The sequence below is a fragment of the Nelumbo lutea genome, chromosome 4, assembly GCF_056320005.1.
Source record: "Nelumbo lutea isolate HS-2025 chromosome 4, American lotus-T2T, whole genome shotgun sequence".
In the NCBI taxonomy this organism is placed as follows: Eukaryota; Viridiplantae; Streptophyta; class Magnoliopsida; order Proteales; family Nelumbonaceae; genus Nelumbo; species Nelumbo lutea.
Window position 1 is genome coordinate 11,922,827 of NC_142687.1, and position 12,356 is coordinate 11,935,182.

Consider the following 12,356-nt stretch of genomic DNA (forward strand, 5'->3'; position numbering starts at 1 on the left):
TTATTATTAAATTTACTTGTGTTATTTATTAATTATTTTTATTAACTAGTAAATTTTAATTATTTCATTAATTTTTAAAAAATATTTTAATTTTTATTTGTATAAATTATTAATTATTTTAATGTTTTTATAGTCATTTTTTTAATTTTAATCGTTTCATTTATTAATTAATAATTAATAATTTTTTATTTTTTATTTGTATTGTTTCAATATTATTTTGAGGTTGAATTTTTTTTTTTATGAGATAATGTAAATTGAATTCAACATTTCCAAATAGAATGTTCTAGGGGTAAAATAGTAAAATCAGTAAATTTCAAATGGTAAAGGGTCCATCCAACATAAACAAACTTATGGATTCGGACTCTCTAAAAAATAGAAAAACAATTATGCATCTTTTTAGATTTCAGACACTTAATATCTTTTTAACTTTTCATATCTAAATTTTCAGATTTATCAAATGCCACGTAACTTTTTGTTGGTTGGCCGTCATATTTAGCTTACATGACATCATATGATACTTTTAATTCGTTGAAAATCTAATTTCGCCCTTACCAGTTACCATTGACCCTACCCCTGTCAAAAACAAACCCCAAATTTGATTTAACAATGGATCAGTGCCTAAGGCTCCATTTGGAAGGAATATAAATACAAATATGTAGTGCAAATACATACAAAATATAAGGCTTTGCACTCTATTGTATTTTTGCTCTCTACATATTTATATTTGTATTTGTATTCATTCCAAATGGATGGTGCGTAGATAGTGCGTTAAATGTAGAAACGACCATGGCCGATTGCTGATTTCAGGGTATTATGCTGGTTCATATAATACCATTATTTTCTTTCTTTCTTTGGATTTTTCATATTTTGATGGAGAATTCATGTCCTGGGAGTTAGTCTCGACAAGTGAGCCCGGTGTGAGGGAGTTCTTATTAATGGCAGAATCAAAGCTACAGAAGTCCTATTCTGCAATCTACTTTTGATTTTGCAAAGATGGAACTTCCGACTCCGGAGTTATTGAGGTCAACTTGGATATACCAGGGGCTAAAAATGCTAATGGAAGGATTTCTTGAGAAGTTTACAGACATCCTCTTGAACCTTTGAGCAGGGATTCCTCTGCTAAAGTTGTGATGATATGCAATACAGTTCTATGTAGATGCTGATCCCAAGGAATGCAAGACGATGAAATCCATCAAAGCTTCAATTTTTTGTTAATTCTTTGCGTTCAACATTCTTCTTATATTTAGAAATGGCTGTTTTGTGATCTTCGGACTTGTGGGTAAGATGAAATATTTGGCATGCCAGAGACAATACTTGCTATCACTCCTGCAAATGAAACCCAACGCCTTACTACATTAATGGCAAAGTAAGTTGCAAAAGAACTTATATTTATTGGTCGAAGGCAAAGATGCACGCACTGATTGGTTTTTCTTCCACAACACAAACCAACAATCTAAATAAACAGATTCTTTAGGCTGCATTTGTTTTTAGCGTAAATGTGAATCAATATAAAATTTCACCGTGGGTTCACATTTACACGTGTTTGTTTCCAATGTAAAAGCAAATCAATGTTTCCAGTGTAAAGTTTACTTCGAAAATCAATGTAAACCATCTAATTGGCTGACTTTTCCATCGATTTTATTGGTGTACATTTACATTGATTATCGCATATAAAACTCCAACTGTCCATTCAAATTTTAAACCGATCACTGACTTTTCCATCCATTAACATTTACATTGATGATTTTTCCACCGAAATCAAACACAGCCTTAGGAAGCCATCAAAAGCAATTCAAAACTTTGGTAAAATTGATGAATTGAAATGGTTGTCTTATTACCATTAGATCTTTTATTTTTCTTGTTTATATATTTTCTTCATTGAATACGTTCAATCATCTACAAATTAAGCACTTTGACCCCATCTTGTTTCCCCTTGAGCCTTTGTTTGACAAAGATTGGTCACCACCAAATCTTTTTTGGTTATGAATGCCCTTTTTGGTAACGAAGGCAGGAAATTAGGGAATCCAGATCTGCTCCTCAAAGAATGCACCTCACACCAACCTCAGCCCCATCCTAGCATGTATTGGAAATACCTGTCATACTTTGTGTTGTTATTCATGAGGATATGCTACCCATACATGCTGGGATGGGGCTGCGAGGTTGGTGTAAGGTGCATTGTTTGAGGAGCAGATCCAAGTGAAATTGGTGGAAGAGAGGAGAGAATTGCAAATCCCATGGGTGAAACACTCTCAATGAACTTCGGTTCTAAAATGGATCTGTTTCAAAACTATGGAGGAGGGCTGGTTTCTTTTTTTCTTTTTCTTTTTTTTTTTTTTTTGCTTAATTTTTTAATAAAAACAGTTACTTTAAAGCACTTTCCCGTTAAAAGGTTTTGCGAGTAGCAGAAATGCAGACTATTGACATGTTTCAAAAATTTAAAGAATAGTTAAAGATAATGTGTTATTTATCAAAATTCATGGGTGAGTTTTGATTGGTCAAAACTCTTTCCATACCATCATCTTTCCTGCATCATAGATTTTCCCATCTTTTTATCTAACTTAACTGCAAGGCAAGAATCAAATTTTCAAAACTTCAGGAATACTTTAAGTAATTAACCCTAATAGATAATATGCATGTCTAAACATATGCAGTATATATATATATATATATATATATATATATATTCATTCAACATTTAACCATGTTACATGACTCACTAGTCCCAACTCCCAAGCTAATAAAAAATTAAAAACCCAACCAAACCGTAATTAACAGTCCAATATCTAGTTTCTATACGAAAATGGTTTAATCTGGTCTGAGAATTTCTAGTACCATAATTTTTGGTTTACTACGAATACCTTAGGAGGTGACCCCACACAGAGCCCATAAGCTATGTAGGATGAAGAATTCAAAGAGCTCAAATTGTCTGTCAGCCGGTCATTTAAAGGGTTGCCCGCTTCAACCTCTTTGAATTTAACTTGTCGAGAGTGTGTAGTGTTTCAAAGCAACTAACTGAACCAGCTTAACTGAATTTTAAACTCAACCTTCCCGAACGGCCCCAAAGTCGCACAGCTAGTCCATTCAATTCAAGTGGTTTAACGACCACCGCTCTACCTTGCACTATGTTTTTCACCGAGAGTTGCTTTTCAGCTTTCCACGTCTCAAAATCCGTGGAAATCCAAAAATAAATAAATAAACAACACGCCGGCAATAACAAATACGTGATCATACAGTGATCGTCGTTGAGTTGAGGTAAGAACCCACCGTAAAGAATTCACTCAAAAGCCTAAAAAGACAAAAAAACAAAAAACAAAAAAACAAAACACATAAACCACCAATTGGACATGTGAGGACTTCAGTACGGTAGATATTGTTCGAAGGCCCAATTACCAACAATTTCATTTTCTGAAACTCTTCTGTATTTCTACATCAAATTAGGGCATATGGAATGTACTCCATCACTCCATGTGTTCTTTTAACTGTGTACAAATATATAGCCCTGCTTCACTCTTCACAGATGTCTGAAACACCTTCAAAAACATGTAAGGATTCACGCCTAGATGTACTATAAGACTATACACAGCTAAACCACTAATTTCTTTTACACAAGTTGATCCCCGGCCAGAGTTGATTCAATGAATGGATTCGTCTGAGGAACTCAGCGTCTAAATTTGTACAGGCTGTACATTCTGCGGAGATAAATGGAAAAATCAAAAACCCATACCAGGCACAAAATTCTGTAAATTTTGGTGGCGAGCAAATAATAGCTCCAAAGGATCCGTCAATGATCAGTTTAATGTTCTGTCCTTCCCACCAGAGTCCCCTGACGATGTAGGTGACGATTCCCTGCTACAGTCCTCTATATCAGCATTTTGAAACTCTTCAAGAAGCAACTTTCGGATTCTCTCTCTCAATCCAGATGCCTCTTCGGGTTTGAACCACTGCTTGCCAAACTTGAGTAATAAAATAAATTAACCAAGGGAAAACAACATACAAACCAGACCTGATAGGTTGGAATTATAAATCAAAGGAAAGCAGCATACCATAGCTAAATCCTTTTTTCTAAGCCTTTCAGGAGCTTCTTTGATAAAACGCTCCATGAAGAAAAGTACAAAGATGCCACAATCATAGTCATTTTTTTGTTGGGGAACCTGAAAGATCATGGAGTTAGAAAATAGCTAAATGGAACTAAGTACCCTGAAAAACAAATACTAGTGACCATCTCATTGGTGTTTTCCTTTTTCTGAAGTCTAAGAACACATTGGTAAGTAAGTCGTTTTCAAACTCTTAATCCAATTTAAAAAGCATCAAAGAGAACAGAAAAATGACAAAGACGAGTGTAAGTGTGAAACTTAACAAGTAATAAGAATGAGAGGTGTTAAGCTCTTATATCATCCTGGAGTTGAGCTATCTTTTTCATAGGACCTCCCCTAAAGTACTGTCATCAAAATAGAGTTCAAAAATCAAGCATAGTTGTTAAGGCGACGCCTAGGCAACAAGGCGCCCATGGATTGTTGCTCCACTTAATCACCTACCAATTTTGTACATGCCACTATGAAACACTTTTACATTCTTTGTTTTCAGATAATATAATACTTAAATAGATATCATTCTCAATTTTGTAGGTTTACAAGATTAAATAGATATCATTCAACACACATGTTGGTGTATGCTGTCTTGAACCCTCAAAGACTTCAAAACTCGAACCATCAATAAGCAAGGAAGAACTTCAAATTCTGTCCAATCAAACATTCTTTATCTTGATCATCATCATCATCATCATCTTCTACCCCCTTTTTTCTCCTTTTCCTAAACAAAAATAGGGGCTCAGCCCCTATATTTTATGAGTTTTCTTTTCTTCTTTTTCTTCTCATAAATATGTTGATTTTCTATGTTTTAATATAAAACTTAACACTTTTTTATGAAAGTTAATAGATAAGTATCAATGAAAGATGGTTGCTGGTTGCTAATGGAACCTAGGGAACTATCCTATTATTCATGGTTTCTATGTAAAAAATTCCACCACCTAGGCACCCCACCTAAGCAACTAGGCGACAACATGCTCCCTATTACCTAGCTTCACCTTGGCACCTTGAACACTATGCAATTAAGTTTGGGATAGATTGGTTGAGTTCAAATTTCTTCCTCACAGCACACTGCAGGCGCACATCAGGAAAATCTCCCGTGCTTGTATGTTTTCATTCATGGGGAAATGTTCCCAATCACAGCTGCAAGTGATGCTTAAGGTGGGTGTGAGGACCATTCTGTGAGGAAATCCGAACTTGGATTGGTGTCAATCCTCTTATTTGAATTAATAAAGTTCCAAGAGATGGACAAAAGGGTTCAGTCCTTACCTACCTCTTCAACAGTGCTCCTTATGAAAAAGGATGGCACATGGCGCTTTTGTGTTGATTGTAGGGCCCTTAACAGAATTATAGTAAAGGACAGATTTCCAATTCCCTTAATATTTCAATTATCAAAAAAGAAAACATATTTTCAACTCCCATGATCGCCACAATGAATTTGTGATCATGCCATTTGGGCTGACTAATGCACCTTCCACATTTCAGAGCCTAATGAATGATGTCTTTCACCCCTACCTCAGGCACTTTATCCTCATATCTTTGATGACATTCTTGTATACAGCAGTTATTGGGCAGAAACCACTCAATCTCTCATTTGCAAATATTGCTAGCTAGCATGGAACAAAATGATCAGTCCCATAGCCAGTAAAACAGCTATCAAATTCAGCTACTTCGATCTCCAAACTAAGTGGCCACATGGAAGATTCCCAAATCATTCAGGTAAGCTCACTAAATGACAACCTATCAAAAAAGTTCACTAATTGACCTGACTGGCAAGATTTTACAGACAAAGTTTAAATAGTCTGATTTGTTATAATCAATCAGTTCCAGGGCATTTGGCATATTGGTCAGGTGCATAAAACAGACTCATTCCCACGTAAATGTAAATGAAAAAAGAGTTTCTAATCAGGTCATGTAGGGAACTTCTAACAATGACCATTTATTTCTGCCATGTGGAGGAATCCTGTGATTGGTTGAGATCATCATTGAGTAGGAGATCCACTGGATAGATAATGTGTTGATTGTTGAATCCCTCGTCCATACCAGCTCTATGCCCAAAATTGTATTAGAGTTGCTCAACTAAAAATAGACATTTATGCTTTTAATTATGTTTAATATGAATGTTATCCTTATTCTGACTCAAACAAATGGAAAGGTCTTTGGGGCCAAAACTTATTCAATGAATAGAGAGTAGAGAATGGAAAAAAGAGTTGTCAGGGCCATTATCTAAAGTTGGAAGTAGCTATATTGAATCTTGGGAGGGGTAAACTGGATTAGAACCTACACCCAGAGGCTTCCATGAATCCTCAAGGGGCTTGAGGCAGGAAGGTCTTCCATCTTCACTTTCCTTTACAATTTTTGAGAAAAAGTTAACCAAGATTCATTAAGAGAAAAAGAGGTACATGAGAAGATGTACAAAGCAGGGGAAACCCCTACAATTCACAGATAGTGCTTTGCTTTTCCTCAAGACATGTAGGGAATGCATGTAGAACATTAAACATCATTAAATTCTTTGAAATGGTAACAGTCTATTTGTCAACCACCCAAAAAGCAGTCTCAGGGGCATTCACCTGACCATGGAGAAGAGAGACTGCTTTAGGAGAATTATGGGCTCTAGAACAGAGTGGCAAATAGTACCCATAGAAATGCCACTGGAGGGGGTGGGGGGCCAAAATGTCTTTTAACACCATAGTGGAGACAGGATGGTAAAGGGAGGGTAGAACAATTTTGCAAAACAGAACTTACAGCATAAATTGTCATAAACTAAGGTAAATATTCCAAAAAGTTTACCGTTATGATTTTGTCATCTATTCTTCGGGGCAAGTTCTGCCATATTCTGTCTGAAAAAGGAGGATCTGATGAAGTGGCTTCTTGACGCAGGTATTCCCATTCTTTTCGTAAAAAGCTACAATGCAGAAAAGAATTACAGCTGAGATTCAATAGGCTATGAGGTACTGCTATAATGAAAATAGGTTTCCCATGGCAATAAAAGTTATGAGGACACCCTTTTGCAGGCTCAAAAGTCACATTATAACTACTGCACAAAAGAATTTGTTGCCCCAAATCCACATCATAAAACTTAACCAATACATGAACTTTATTGTTTAGAAAGCACAACACAGTAGAGATACCTGTGCTCGGAAGCATGCTTTATGAACCCATATCATTCCAATACTCATACAAATATAACATGTACAGAGTACAGTAAATCATTTTTTCCCTAAACAATACTTCCCAGAAAAAAGTTGTTGCTGTAACATAATTTGGTACTTAAACCCCCACAAAATTCAAGATTATGGCCAAGTCATAAAGCAAAGTAAATCAAAGACAATAAATGTTTGTAAACTTTGCAGGCATGATTTACCTCCTACAAAAACATCTGGCAAGCCAAGGACCAACCTGCTAATGAATTGCCTGTGCTGTCCATGCCTCTCTACACAACACATTAGTCCATAAAACCACGCCTTCAGCACTGTTACTGTTGAATGGAATTCATATGGACTAACATTGTACTTCTTGACCTATCAAAGAATAATTTAAGCACTAGAACTCCTTATCCTATATACAATCACAGTGTTGCATGGACTCTCTAAATGGATGAAGAGTTTATTTGACATTAGTTGTATTCTGACGCACCTTGGTTTTCCAAGGGGCACTTCTACATAATATTTTCTTTTTACTTCTAGCATATTTGACATAAATGAACAGATAATTCACAACAAAGGAAACATGCTAAGCCTTTGTGAATTAGTTGTTCATTTATGTCAACTATGCTAGAAGAAAAAAAGAAAAGTGCCCCTCAGAAAACCAAGGAGCGTCAGAATCCAACTAATGTCAAATAAACTCTTCATCCATTTAGAGAGTCCATGCAACACTGATAATATATAGGATAAACGATTTTAGTACTCAAATTACTCTTTGATAGGTCAAGACGTTAAGTACAACAGAGCCTATCCAATGAAGGTTCCAGGGCTTGTAGCATTAAAAATCAAATTAAGTGATTAACTAAGAAATACTTCCTTTCACTTTATGACGGTATACTTGGAAAGAAATGAATAAGAAAAGCATCTTTATGAGCTACATCAATGCCAGTGGAATTATTTTATTGGTCCACCATTTTCAAACAAAGAATAAGAAAAGCATCATGTTAGATACTTCAATTTTTAGTTTCTATTTCATAACCAATAGCATCCATCCATTTCCTTGTCATATCTGGGTAAAGTAGGCCTTTAGCAGAGATGTGAATAAGGAGATATCTATACGATACCTTGGGTGGACCTTACCTAAAGATTTTCAAAACCATTGTGGTAGATTTTGAACACAGTCATCCAGACTACTTAATCTATGATCTCGAACTGATTTAATATCCTACACTTGTTGCGCAAGCCAAGCATATCAATGACAAATCTTAGATATAAATAAGCACGTAGCATCAACCGAAAACAAAACTATTTAACTGTAAGCCCATACTAAAATCCCATGAGTTCAAGGAACCTAATAGACAAAACCACCTTAGATGGAAAGGGTTTCCGTCATCTCACCTTTTGATGTTCTCAAATATCTGGCTACTAATATGATATCCCAATGAATCCAAATGGAGTATAATTGGCCCTGATTCATCTTCCTTGTCTGGAAAACAAATAATCACCAGGCTCCAATGAAGACTGCCGCCATCAAAACCAGAGAAAATCAAGAACAGAATGCAGCTTTGTCTACATATAAAATGAGAAAAAGATACTAATTATCAATTCTTAAGTACATTTCAAGTCCAAACAAATGGAAGATCATCACATAATCCTTAAAACCAACTCTTTCACAATGCTTAAACTGGTAGCCCATGGTTCTACATGGAGATTGGTGTACCTCAAGATTTTGGCTCATTCTTATTTTCATTAAGTATATAAGTCACTTGAAAAAATGCCTCCTTGGCATAAAAGACAATTCAATTTTCCAGGAACAATGACTTACCATAAGGAGATTTGAAATAAAATCTATATGAGGCAATCCTCCATGCCTCCTTACTGGATGATCCACCTCCGCTCACCTTCCACCATGTGGAGGACCATATAGCAAGTTGAAACCATCAATCAAAGGTTTTCTGCCCAAAAAGTAGCCTTTTACCACAGGTGACAAGTTATTTGGACAGAAGTTGTCACATGGATATAGGACAGTTTGGGCACCAACTATCCTGCCACTTGCCACACGCAAGATCCCAAGCTATATAGATACTATTGGTGCAGGACTTGCCTACCAGAACTTGCACCAATTAAAACAGTTTGATGTGAGTGGAAAAGGGATAAATATTCAGTCATAGTTCAATAATATGAACCTACACAAGAATGGAGAGATTTTCTTGCTTTATTCGGGTCCTTTAGGATTCGGAGACTCTATCAGGGCAGAATTATTAGCTGCTGTACAAGGGGTGCAGTTTGCAAACCAGCTGGGGGTAGAGCATCTGATAATTAAAGAGGATTCCAAGGTGGAGGTGGGCTGGTTGAAAAATTCTGAAGATGCTATATGGTGCTACAAGAACAAAATGAAGAAGTTTAGTTGGTTGACAAGGAATATGTGGATTTCTTTAGTGGTTGGGGAGATCAGCAAATACCTTGGCCAATGTGTTAACAAAGCAAGGGGTAAATAGGGAAGAATTATTTTGGGCTTAGCTGTGATTCCTGTATATTTTTCCTAGTTTACTTGTAAGCTTCTAGGAGGGGCTGCAGCTCGCGCCTCTCCGTTGGATGTTGTATGAAATCACAACTCTAAATCGGCTCGCTCAAATTTGAAGTGTCAAAACTTTCCTCCTTTCTAGTAACAGAAAAAAAAAATATTATTAATTCAGAAAATAAATAGCTTATGCCAGCTCCCACAAGAGCCTATCCACCATGATAACATCATACATACAATAAAGCCCAAAATAGTTGTTCCCTAGACCCTAGATACCCCTTGTTTAGCTAGGGTAATAGCCAAAAGAACATCATCTCTTCAAGGATTTCTCCTCAGCGAACTTGATTAGAAATTAGAGTGTTATAGCTATATCCTTGTCTTCCTCCTCTGTGGTACAAGATTGTTGGGTACCACCGCCTCAGTTCAAGGTGAAGCTAAACTTTGACGGAAGCTCCTTGGGTAATCCAGGTCCATCGAGAATTGGGGATGTGTACAGAGATGAGGAAGGAAAAGTCTTGGCCCTTCACTCGGGCCCAATTGGGGTGGGAGATTCATTAAGGGCAGAAGTAATGGCCTTACTTCAAGGTTTGAAATTGGCGAAAAAATGGAGCATGCAGCAATTAGAAGTGGAAGGAGACTCCAAGCTGGTAATAGGGAGGATAAAAACTAGAAACCTGGGAGTGTGGTCTCTTAGACAGCCGCTAAGAGAGAGTATTAGCTTAGCAAGGGAGATTGGGGTGCACTTAAGAAGGTCAGCAGATGGAATGGCTGACACTTTAGCTAGGGGAGTTACTAGGGAGCCTTTGTTTTGGGCCTGTTTGTAAGTTTTAGATTTTCTTTTTCCATCCTTTTTGTGGGTGGTAAGCCTATAATCTTTTTAATTATCTAATGAAAGTTACCATTTCCTATAAAAAAAAAAAAACATTTGCTGAGCAATTGGCCCATCTTAATGTGGGCTCTACCTCTCTTTATATCTATCTAATCTCTCTCATGGCTTGCCCAAGTACCCAAATGGACATGAATTGAGCAAGTTAGCCAATTCAAACTCTGTAAGTTAGAATTTTATTTGTTTTCAATTTACATTGGTAGGTATTAGTTCTGGAATTGACTTATTTTAAAAATTCAGATAAGGATTGTAACTAATTATATTAGTTTAAATCTTCCAATCCATAAAAACATGATACTGAGAGAGAGAGAGAGAGAGAGTGAGTGTGTGTCTAAGGGATTCTCTTCTGTTTGGTTATGATCATAGCCATTGAAAATTTTCTCATTCTTTGTGGCATTGTACCAGAGCCGCAGTCTTTTGGAGTTTATGTGGTGAAAAGAATGCTAGAGTTCTTCTAAATAAAGAACAAAATATGGAGTATTTAATATTGATCAAAAAAATATGGAGCATTTAATGAAAATCATTGTGGTCACAATTGCCCATTGGGATTTGGCAACTGAAGGGGATCACTATGGGTCAGCAAACAGTTGTAATCTACTCTCTAAGAAGATGACAAATTTATACTGAATAGGAGGCATCGGCACAAGGCAAAAAAAAAATTGAACTTTGATGGCTCCTGCTTAGGCAAGGGAAAGATGACAAGGGAAACATCTAATACTGATATGGTGAGGAAAAGGGGGTAGGCGTTTTGTACCATGCGGTCTATAACTTTTGACAGTAAGGAGGTGCCCTATTTCTTTTAACTGATGCTTATAGAAAAAGAAAAAAAAATTAAGCAAACAGAGAGAAGGAAGTAGAGGAAACTAGAAAATTTTTACAAGCAACTAAAAGAGAACCAAAAACCTCAAAGGAGGAATAGAACCACTGCAGGAAGAGTACAATAAATCAGCTAACAGCATCGCTGACTCAATAGCAAGACAAGGATTGGCCAGAAATCAATTGTTTTTTGGGGATATTGTTCAAAGTGTATGAATGTATGATTGAAAACTTGTGGGTTGAGTAGAATTTGCTAGCCTAAAAACCAGTGTTTTCAACCCGCCGCTGATCCAGCTGGTTGAACTGTTCAAACCGTCACCTGACCTTGATTCCAGGTCCAATTCTGCTGAAACCCGCCAGTTGATCAAAGAATGTTGATCTGGTCAAAAACTGTTCAACCCAGGCAGTTCTCACTTACCCGTTCAACCCAGTCACTGGGTTGCGGGTTGCACATTCAATGTATGTGCAAAATTCCAGAAGCCGATAGGCCATAACTTTGCACTCTAATGTCCAACTGGGGTGATCTTTTTTTTTGGGTAACTTTTCAAGTTTATGCGTCCCAAGGAACCAAAGGCACCTTGCCCCCCGCTATTTTCACTAAAACCCTTTTTTGGGCCTCAAATTGCAATTTTTAGCATTTTTACAAATAAAAAATTAAAAACCAAATTAAAAAATATAAATTAAACATAAAATAATATTTATATATACACATGTTACGTCTCAAAAATAATTATACATTTTTATTGATAAAATACATGTTTATACATATATGTATACATATAAAAAACTCAAGGTTGGGGTGCTTGGCACATCTCCCACTTGTACATTTTAATTCTTTTTCCACAAAACAATAAATTCCGTCTAGTTACCTATATATGATCATGGCCTGGGCCGAGTTTAGCACC

The 12,356-nt window shown here is 36.4% G+C and overlaps 1 protein-coding gene and 1 pseudogene across 13 annotated transcripts in view; one reads left to right on the plus strand and one right to left on the minus strand.

The window, feature by feature from the left end:
* The first annotated feature begins 870 nt into the window (after positions 1-870).
* Positions 871-1,421, plus strand: LOC148853936 (putative enoyl-CoA hydratase 2, mitochondrial; annotated as a pseudogene).
* A 1,949-nt stretch (positions 1,422-3,370) lies between these two features.
* Positions 3,371-12,356, minus strand: part of ULP1D (UB-like protease 1D) — a 39,108-nt gene continuing 30,122 nt past the window's right edge. For 6 of the 13 annotated variants that reach the window (XM_088986440.1, XM_088986441.1, XM_088986437.1 and 3 more), the window contains 4 exons: positions 8,627-8,797; positions 6,876-6,990; positions 4,044-4,151; positions 3,371-3,953 (listed from right to left, as the gene is read on the minus strand). In XM_088986440.1, the coding sequence (XP_088842566.1) occupies positions 3,789-3,953; positions 4,044-4,151; positions 6,876-6,990; positions 8,627-8,797 (559 nt within the window). In that variant the 3' untranslated portion in view covers positions 3,371-3,788. Of the gene's footprint in view, positions 3,954-4,043; positions 4,152-6,875; positions 6,991-7,449; positions 7,519-8,368; positions 8,454-8,626; positions 8,798-12,356 lie in introns of those variants that run through there. The other 7 variants (XM_088986442.1, XM_088986438.1, XM_088986443.1 and 4 more) reach the window with 4 other exon arrangements.